The 10666-nt window shown below is 48.2% G+C and overlaps 1 protein-coding gene across 2 annotated transcripts in view; it reads left to right on the top strand.

Annotated features, from left to right (window-relative positions):
- Positions 1-10666, top strand: part of LOC128275000 (putative thiamine transporter SLC35F3) — a 32934-nt gene that overhangs the window by 16684 nt on the left and 5584 nt on the right. Inside the window, exons 2-8 of one of the 2 annotated variants that reach the window (XM_053013366.1) lie at positions 1967-2126; positions 2197-3170; positions 3861-4179; positions 4277-4366; positions 4447-4576; positions 5940-6009; positions 8290-8319. In XM_053013366.1, the coding sequence (XP_052869326.1) occupies positions 2039-2126; positions 2197-3170; positions 3861-4179; positions 4277-4366; positions 4447-4576; positions 5940-6009; positions 8290-8319 (1701 nt within the window). In that variant the 5' untranslated portion in view covers positions 1967-2038. The remainder of the gene's footprint in view (positions 1-1966; positions 2127-2196; positions 3171-3860; positions 4180-4276; positions 4367-4446; positions 4577-5939; positions 6010-8289; positions 8320-10666) is intronic. The other variant, XM_053013367.1, reaches the window with a different exon arrangement.

Here is a 10666-nt window from a genome sequence, read left to right as displayed (position 1 = left end):
AGGTGCTGCTTGGTTTGATGTGGTCTGGCCGGCCGATCGACGCTTACGTGCCTTACGAAAGGATTTATGGGTTCAGAGGGTTTCGATCCGGCCACTATGAGACTCCCAGCGGTGCACCGGTTTCGTGGCTTCAGTCGTGATTCCGGCTAAGAAAGCCTCGCAGTAAAACCTCGACCCAAACCACGATTTAGTTATCGACGCGGGGGAGTACTGAGGCATCACCTTCGCGTCGAGCAACTTGAATTCATCATCTTAAAGGCAGCTTCTCGAGTTTGAAATTTTATCCGTTTCACCAGTTTTTGTGCAGTACTTTCCGGACAGCTTTATCCCACATTCTGATAAACTCTTTTTGCGGTGGTTGGACTTTATTTTCTGCGTATCCCTTCTGAGCGTCCTTTCCATGATGGCAAGTCGAGCTAAATCCGGACCAGAACCGCAGGCGACGTGATTGCTTTTGAACAAAATACAGTGGTCGAATGGTATAGCTTCGTCTTCGACATTGGCTTACTGTTACTTTAAGCTTGGGGTCAGGAATTGTTGACTGTTTGAGTGCACTCACCAAAGGGTCAGCAAAATCGTAAATCGTATTTTATAGCGAGCTTCGGCAGGGTTTTGGTCGAAACTGACCGCTGAAATCATGTGCAACATTTATGATCCTCAAGCTGTGAGGTTTGTTTCAACTTTCGTGTATTTGTATGGTGTATGGGTTTGTATGGTCCTTTTCTAACAGAACAGTGGGACACTTTTATCTTTCTGGCGACCAACAAGGAGGAAAGTCTCTTATATCGCTCCATCATCACGAGCACTAGGTTATTAGACGATACCGAAAGACATAAGATATGGGCTGACTGGCGCTGGCTATGTTTTGCGTTGTCCATCCCTTATTTTCGTAGAGATGCAACCTAATACAGCAAGGAAGGATCTTCTCATTATTACTGTTTTGTTTTGCGGTTATGGGTCCAATAGGTGTAATATAAACAGCCCAACATACAAAAATGCCATAGACAATGGCGCGTCTAAAGCTGATAAAAGAATTTGGACATGAGACAATGTGGAAAATTGGGAAGCTCTAATTGCAATTAATCGTACTCTTCGTTGACACCGGCCCCGTTTAGACGAGACATGCGGGAGGAAATTTATTATACCGGTGTGACATAGACAGCGAAGCAGGCAAGAGATTGGACATAATGATTTTTCGCGACTCGCAGCGCCCAGTCCACCCCGTCATAAATCAAATCCTAATCTTCGGACGAACTGGAAGCTCCGTTGTGTTCCGTTCGAGCACTTTTTCGGCCGTCCAGTGCCGTGCGAAACAACGAGCGAAAAGAGAACCGAACCGGGGCCCGTTCGCCGCGAACACGTGAAGTTGACGGGAAAAGTTCTGCAACAATTAATCAGCAGATGGGTTTGGGGCGACTCGGGGCGACAGCTTGCCGCAGACCAACAACCGACCAACCTTTTCGGCGACACGAAAATCGACAACCATAAGCGGTGTCCGGTATGGTTTCTTCATTGTGTTGTGTTTCAAGCAAATCTTTTGAAATCTTACAAAACACAATAATTTGGTAAGCCTACAAGAGTAAAAGGAGAGCATACCCGCCAGAAGATAGCTTTTTGTAACCATTTCTGCATAGTTTTAGGCGCACCTGAAGAACTCAAAAGATCCAATACAAGAAAGCATTCGACGTGTGTAGGAATTTGGAACTTTTCTTCGTTCTTTGGTCTCCTGTCACTTTGTTCTCAGTTCCGTTCCCCGTCTCCTTATTCAGATGTCTGTCGACTCCTTGTTAAGATGTGTCGTGACGTAATGAAACTCCCATTCCGACCGGCCACGGAAAACTGGAGCCTCAGATGGAGGAAGCTTTCCTTGCCCATGGTGACATGGTGTCGAGCGCCGTTAACGGCTTTCGACAACTGCTGACTACCCGCAGCTCACCGTCCGTCGTGTTGTTCCGTCCCATTACAGTTGGTCTAAAATGTCAATCAGAAGCATCGAACCGGCTCACATCAACTCGTGCTACAAGAACGGGCCGCGGACATGGTAGAGAACGCCATGACACGGGACAGCGAAATACCGGCCATCTTCAACCCGAAACGCGTGCGTGCCCCGTCAGTCGTGGTGACAGGTTCGTACCCTCGTTGGGCTCGCCGGGCCACGGTCGATTGACCGCGTGTCTTCCCACCCTACCCTCGCAGGAGACTCCCCCAATGGACCGTTTGGCGGTTTCACGAACAACGTGCCCCAGATCACGCACTCGGACTCGGTGACCTCGAGCCAGCACGATGGCCAGGACAGTCTGATCGGCGTGTCGGTGACCGGCGGCACCCATGGGGGCTGCGACACGCCGACCTCACAACCGCACGCCCTCCTTGGGGGCTGCATCGGTGGCGGTGGCGGTGGCTCGGGCCCCCCGAACGCCGGAACGTCGTCCGCCTCGACCACGTCCACCCCGAAGCTGAAGGCCTGTCGGGACTCGTGCTGTTCCGAGCTGGCGCAGAAGATGTACTTCGGCGTGTGCGTGACGGTGTTGGTGACGGCGTCCTGGGTCGGCGCCACGCACTGCATCAAGTTCCTGTACCTCCGGCGGAACACCTACGCTTCCACGCTGCCCCCGCACCTGACCGCGTTCATCACCGCCGACGGCACGACGGACTCGGTGCCGGGCGGCGGGCCGCCCGGCGTGGGCCCCTCCCTGCTCGACCAGAACTCCAGCTCGGCGATGATCGTGCACGGGTTCGGGGTGACGTCCTCGTTTCTGCCGCCCTCGACCGTGAAGCCGATCGCCACCTCCGATCGCGTGCAGCCACCGCCCCCGATCGCCTCGCACGTCTTCAACGCGCCCTTCTTCGCGTCCTGGTTCTGCACCAACTTCGCGATCCTTTTTTTCCCCATCTACATCCTCGGCCGGGTCGCAATCAAGAGGTGCGATGGTACGGGCGAGGTGCTGGGCGAGATCCTGCGCGGTTTCCGGGACCGGGGCTTCACCATCGGGCGCTTCCTCAACCGCTGCCTCACGTTCTGTATCCTGTGGCTGCTCACCACCTACCTGTACGCGCTCTCGCTCAAGGCCCTGCTGGCGACGGACGTGATGGCCCTGTTCGCAACCAACGTGGCGTGTGTGTACTTGTTGGCGTGGGTCATTCTGCAGGAGCAGTTCGTTGGCGTGCGGGTAAGTGGCGCCGATTTTCGCTTCATGGGCTTCGTGGCATTAGGCCATCCGAAAAGTATCCGCGCCGTGCATTTCGATTTAAATTTAGTAACATTTTTGTCAAGTCACAAGCCACAAGTCAAACTCGTGTGCTTTCCCTAGGTGGACTCTTATTCTCTTCTCACGGTTGTCCATTCTTTGAATCCCAGCTAAGTCACTACAGAAATCAGGATCAACACGTCAGCCAATTTTCCAACAAATACAACATTTGACACTTTTTTTAAATATTTCTTGCTTTGCTCGCTTTTTTCAAATTTTATCTAACTACATCCTGAATTACCGTAAATACGGCACGGTCCGTTCTTCTAAGATTAAAAAAAACCCTGAATTATCGACGTTAAACTTCGTGGACACTTTTTGGTTAGCCTATTATCTGGAGTGCGAATTGCTGCTCCGTTCGTGTACAGCTAGAATCAATTTATTCATTGATAAATTTATTGAATAATATAATGAATAATTTATTCCATTTTGCGTTATATTTCCGTGGTCTTGAATCATGACTAATGTGTAAGCAATGTTCAAGTCGGCCCAATACACAAATAGACCACGCGTGGCGTGGCCCAGGAGTAGTGTTTCATGCGAGTGCCCTGTATGCTTGTAGCAATGTTTGGCCAACAATCCAACACCCAATTGCCATACTTTCTTCGCCAGATCGTAGCCGTCATACTGTGCGACACCGGAATTGCGTTGCTAGCGTACATGGACGGAATTACGGGTAGCCCGACGCTGGGCGGGGTGGTGCTGGCGGCGCTGGCGGCCGCCGGGTACGCCGTGTTCAAGGTGATGTTCCGCAAGGTGATGGGCGATCCGCCGGTCGGCCAGATTGCGTTCACGTTCTCGATAATCGGCTTCCTGAACGCCGCCATACTATGGCCAGTCTGCATAGCCCTGTACTTCACCGGCACGGAGATAATGCCCTGGGAAACCCTTCCCTGGGTGGTGCTGCTGATGGCCAGTGTGCTGTTGCTTGGTAAGGCGTAACACCGTCGCAAGCCGATTGGCAGACCCCGAAACAAAACCAACCAACAAAAAATGCCTTTCCACGTGGCGTTCTGTCTCGCACGCAGTGTTCCACATCCTCACCCAGTTCAGCAGTGCCGTAACGTACAACATGTTCGTCACCCTTGGGCTCATAACGGCGGTGCCCGTTTCGGCCGGTAAGTGTGTCCTGGGATCCGAAAGGGATCAGATACGAACATTGATGCGAAACACCGTTCCCCGTGTGGCCATTTTGCAGCTCTGGACATCGTTCTGTACGGTGCCCACTTTGCCGGCATGAAGCTGGCAGGTATCATATTGATAGCTGTCGGTTTCTTCCTCGTAATGTTTCCGGAAAATTGGCCCGACTACATCACCCGTTTGCTGCGGTAAGTGTGTTCTTTGCCGCCACCGAAGAGGTTCACTCTATTGCTCTTTCTTTCTCCCTTTCGCTCTTCTGTTGTGTACGTCTCTTTTTTGGTGTGTTTACAGATGTACTATACTTTGTGTTTCCAATTTCCAAAACCTTTTTTCTTCGGCCGTCTTGGCTCTCCCCTGTCGTGTTCTTCTCATTGTGGCCCATTGGTTTTTTGTTAGCTGTTTGATTCTTATTGGTTCTTTTTCCAACTCCTCCCGTGTGCTCCTCCAATTCAATACACCTTCTTTTCTCACTCTTTCCCTCTTTATATGATTTTCTTTTCTTCTCCGTCTCACTTTCTCTCTCTGCGTCACTCTGATCAACTTCTTACATTTTTACTATCAACTCTGTTCTGTTCCTTCTCCCGGGTGTCTGTTAGGCTATCTTATTACCATCTCTCTACTCTGACGCTAATAATGACAACTGCAAGCGTTTGATCACACTAATTACTTAATGTGTAAATGAAGCGTTTCGAAATGAAGGAAAACTCGTTTTTGTTACCATCAACGATTCTTCATTCATAATTTACGTTTCCACAAACTACCAACAGATTCTAGGCAGCCCTCGTAAGCTTGCATTACCTTGTCCACTTTCTGTTTTCTTCTCTCTCTCTCTTCCTCTCTCTTTCTCTCTCCGTTTTCTCACATTATCTCTGTCGCGTTTTCTAGTCTTATTTTCCCATTCTTTTCCCTATCGACTGCACGCGTATTGATAACGTGAGTGTGAATGGTACAGGCTGCTTACTAGAAAAGCGTTACTTTGATGGATTTTTCATTTTCCTTCATGAGCCTGCTCATCTATCTTGAACTCGTTTCAAACTTCCATCGGTGATGCCAATCCTCCTTGATGACACCTCATTTCTCCATCTCTCTTTCTCTCTCTCTCTCTTTTGTTTCTTCTCACTTTGTATGCTATTGTTTTAAGCTGGACCTTTTGAGACTTTCAATCGTTGCATGAAGCTCTGCAAAATTCTGTCTTCCATTTGTTTGGTATGCTGACTTTTTCATACCCTTATGCTCTCATTGATGCTCCAAACCTTCTGGTATTGTTCCCCTGCTCCCCGGCAAACTATCATTCCAGTTGTTGCTACTGCGAACGATCCCTGACCACTGTGACGTTCCCCTTTTTCGTTGTGTGGCCTCTCCTGCAGTATCTGTCATGTGATCCTTCTTTTTCCATCAGGAGAGCGAACGAAAGGAACAATATACGGTGTTCCAGTATGTTTGCTGTGTGTGTGTGTGGATCTGATTGTATGCGCGTGTACGTGTGTGTATGTGTGATGCAGTACCATGGTATGATTACAACTAAAAATTGTTTGTATTCGAAAATTACAGAAAAACTGGTCGCGCATTACTAAGAAACCAATGTTGTTGTGATACCGCTGAAAATGATTACGAAAATTCGGTAGGAAACCAATACCATCAAATATCACATAAATTCCTATTGTTCTGCCAGTATTACCACCACTACCAATGATTTACAACCAGCAAAACATGATTCCAGCTCCCATTTATCTAGCCGACTTGTTTCATTCTTTGTGTTTGAGTTTTTCGTTCATTTCTCTCTCTCAATCAGTTACTAGTTCTACTGTCATTTTTAACCTAACAAACATTTGTTTCGACTATGCGTTCCAAAGTTTTCCATTGTACATTATACTCTGTGACTGTTGTGAAACGGTGCGCCCCGTTCTTGAACTTGAACTACTCTACTGGACCCACCGCCGGTGTCGATCGTTGTTGCCCAGCAAACACAACCTTTACGCAACGATCGCCTCGCACCCGGATTGTGGAGGCAGAGGACGAGGAGGCGACCCCAAGGCTTAGGCTCCACTTTTCTGACACTCCTTCTCGTGTGCCTCTGTAATCTGTCAACCGTAACGTAGCTCTCCGTTCCGCAAATTTCCCCACCCGTGGCACTCATTTTCCTACCGATTGTTTAACCATTCTTACCTGGCTAAAGCTCCCTTTAGCTAACGTATCGACCAATAATCTACGGTCAGTTGTGTGATTTTCTTCACCGTTTTTATTTTAGTGTCCTTTCATTGTGCCATTGTATCAGACAATCAATCGAACAATAGAAACCACATTTTGACAGCCTTTAAGCCTGTTATTTTTTCTCTTACTCGTGTTGACCGCGTCCCAGGACTCATTAGGATAGTTTGTTGAGTAGGACAAAAATAAAACATTTGATAAGTTTCAGTGGCCCACCGGGTTTCTGCAGCTTTGTTGACCAACCGTAGTCAGTGAGAGTAAGCCACAGTGACCACAGCCCACGGTAGCAGCAACCGCCACTTTGCATACCTTCTTTTTCTGTAATTTCGTACAGCAGTCGCTCACCTTCATCCATGTTCCCGGTTCCGGACCAACTAGTGTTTCTTGTAGCGACGGCCTTTGCTTCCCCCAACGTGCCACTCGCGCTTTCAGTTACCGTTTCGTGGATGTTAGAGCAGACCATATTGTTGAGTTGACGTTTTTGCATTTGCATTTTGCATTTTGCCACCACCAGAGTACAGAGAATTTAGTGTTTTCCCACAACCCGCGTAGAAGGAGTGTCCTTGTCGGGCCCCGATTAGCGATTAGTGAGTTGAGAAGCTTTTACAGTATTCGCGTTTCAAATGCTTATTTAGCTTTTGTTTAGACACTAGGTTGGTTGAATAACTGCGTAGACATAGGTTTAGTTTTTCCTTTTTTGTTTATGCTTTATTTAGGTTTAACGAATTTAGTATTTTCCCTTTTCGCATAATTCGTTGATTTAAATACAAATAGTTTAATCGTTGATAACTACTTAACTTTTGTTTACTTTTTCCGATTCCATCTTGTGCGCCATAGTTTACGTCTACTAGATGAGCTTACTCTGTCTGTCAACCTTTTTCTTTACCTACATCTACCGTTATCCTTGGGATCTCTACTATCACCTTTGCTATCGGTCTCCCCCGTTTGCGCACCCTCTTTTCCCCGACTCTCTTTCTCGCTCTTTCTCTATCGATTTCTGGCGGAAGGTGTCTACTACTCTATCTTCTACCTTTCTCTCTCTCTCGTGTACTGTCACCATTTGGCTCTTCATTTGTTCATCAGCTCATCTGGTTATCGATCATCCTCCCGCTGCCTGAAGCGTGTAGACTAAACATAGTACATTGCCAGTATAATGAGAACCTATTTTTTCCGTTTGGTTTCGTTCACCTATTTGCGTACCTAGTAAAACTGTAGTAGTTGTACCGTTCACAGTCCGTGTTTTGGGCGGAAGTGTTGGTAATGTTTAACTCCCATCATTATTGACTCTGTACACACTACGCGCAGCCATCGTTATAGGTGAAAGCTTTTCACGCCGAAAGCGGAAGCACAGTTGGGGACAAATTGATCCTGTTTCCTTTTTGGCACGCAGTCTCTATTGGTCCGCAGGCACCGCCTTGGTCACCCCCGCCCGTGTCCCATGTAGTCCGTCGCCAAATTTATTATCATTCCCTGAACACACACACACACACACAAACACGAACACTGCCACAATCCATCCGCGTGCCGGCGGCGAGAGAAACCCGGAGCAAGCCCCGTTTTATTGCACCACCCCGTTTCACCTGGTTTGGTTGTTAAGTTTTGTCAATGGTTTCTCAACACTAGTCGTTGTCCTATTGCGCCCGTACGAGAAAACAAACCAAATCGAACCATAAATTTCAATTCCGTTTTCCAGAAATATCATCTTGTTGGGTCACAACGCGAGGTGAGTGTCCGAATATAAACCACTAACACGATCACAGAGAAAACAACAACAGTTGTGTGCCCTTTCTGTTCCAGTGTACATGTTTCTTCTTTTCTCTTCCTTGCATCCGTCTTAAGTTTTCTGTGTGCGTGTGACCTGTGTTTTCACCAATGTTGCGCATCTTTTGGGCCTTCTTCCGAAGGTTCCGCCACCTGATTCTTTACATGATTCTTTCTCGATCGTACCGCATCCTTTGGTTTGGTTCCGTTCCATTGCGTTCCATTTGGTTTGTTTGGTTTGATTTCCGTGTTGGTGTAGTTTTCTGTTTTCATTCTGCCTGTGTCAATGCCCTTTCGTGTCCTTGTTATGTTTGAACGTCACTGTTGTGTGTTCCTGAACTGCCTGAACTTCTTCTGTGCAATTTTCTGTGTTCCGATACGTTCTGTTGCTCACTTGTTGGCGGTAACTGATTAACGGTTTTTCTTTTGCTAATGTTGTTTCACCATCAAGCGGAAGATGCTGCTCAGCATCTTACGGTGCTCGTTTTTCATTAGTGTGGTGCATCATGTTACACAAAGCTAGTGTCTGCAATGAAGCAACAGCCATCCAACCTTCTCTACTCCCGTTTGTGCTACCCCAAACACTGTTAGTGGACGAATCTAAGTGGTGCAATCATTAGGAAGTCAACTAAGCTTCGGGAACTTTCAAGCGGTTTTTTGGGACCTAATATCAGAACAGGTACACAGATGGCAGGTTAATGGCCGATCCGCCTATTGTGGCCTTATCCAATTCGGGACCCGGTTTTCTGGTCACATTGGCCAGGGTTCAGAGAGTCTCCCTCGTCTTTCACAGCCGTGTCCGTGTCCGTTGTCAGAATGGTTTTTACGTGCCTTACCGTGTGCTGTCGCCATTTTCTTCGTGTTGCTTGACCCAAACTCGGTGTTGTGATCTTGGTGTGCGTTGACCGTGCCGTGTGCTGCTTTAGTAGCTTCTAATGGATGACTCTCCGCTGAGCACAACAAATCAGTGCCCTGTTTAGGGATCTTTTCTGTTTTCTCTTCCGTCCGGGCAGCATTTTGGCCACCACTCTTCGGCATTCCACGTACCGCGGCGACCATAGGTAAGGCATCAAATTTTCTTCTTCTCGAATCATCCCTAGGGCATGACGCGGGCAATCTAGAGATGGGTTTGTTCAGGCACATCAAAGAAGGCTCCTCATCCTGGATCGCTGAAGGCCTTCCGGAGTCAATCAGCATTCGAAAGCGGGTTCACCAGATTTTAGCCAGATAGTGAATTAAAGCTAGTGCCATTAAAGCTGTGTGCCGAGTTCCCGAAACTTTGTTGACCACCTAATGTAGTACGTAATGAGGCAGCCTTTCTTGACAGTCGGTTACACATTCTCGAACCGCCCCCCGGACGGTGCAATTAAGGGTGCAAAATTTAAAACATACCCAATCGATTCGTTCACCAGTTCGTGCAACACCGTGTTGCGACGAACGATTACACTTACTGCAATATCGGTGGCTTATGCGGACGCTAATGATCGATCACACCGAGCTGCTGTGGCGTCGGCCAGTGCCGCTAGCCAGCCACCATGAATTAATGCTAACTAATCATGATTGATGGGCAGGCGCTTTCATTCTGGTGTTTCATTAATGATCGATCGTTCAGCGTGTGACGGGAAAAAGGTTTTCGTATTAGTCTCATCATAAATGACTCCGACCTAGAGCTAGACCCAGAACGCCCCGTAAGACGTCCTAGTACACCGAACGGCAGCGATGGCGAATTCCGAACCCCCTTCAACGCGATTTCCTTAATTAATGATTAATTGATCGAGAAGATGAAAGTCCGGCAATCGATTATCACCGAGCCCGAGGACTTCCGCGGGAAGGAATTGTGCACGCAATGGGGCAGATTATTTTCAAAAACGATTTCCGCCCGCCCGACGACCGGAAGCCCGGCTTGGCCGCTAATGTGCCACGAACCCACAACGGGAACCACATCCTGCTTTTCGGCCTCGGAATGGCGCGGACGAAACGCCTGAAAACGAGCAAACCTCAAGCGGTGTGCCATTCCTTGGTGCCGTTGCCGATTCAACCGCAGATAAGGAGCATCCTGCATCTTTCATTAGCTGCGGACTGCCTTCTTCAGCTTCGTTTCGCCGCGGCCGCTTCGTTGCGGTTGTGACAAAAAAATGAACCTCCGACCAGCTGAGCCGCGAACGAAAGACAACAAGAACACTTTGGACAAAAATCCTTTCTACGCCTTGCAAATACGCGGTACCGTGCGCTCTGTGTCGTCAGGCCGTAAACCCTGGGAAGAAATGACACACAACTGAGGGGCAGTCTTCCGGAGTTGAAACCGTTGT

Source organism: Anopheles cruzii, chromosome 3 (genome assembly GCF_943734635.1).
Source record: "Anopheles cruzii chromosome 3, idAnoCruzAS_RS32_06, whole genome shotgun sequence".
NCBI lineage: Eukaryota > Metazoa > Arthropoda > Insecta > Diptera > Culicidae > Anopheles > Anopheles cruzii.
This window is presented reverse-complemented; position numbering and strand designations above follow the sequence as displayed.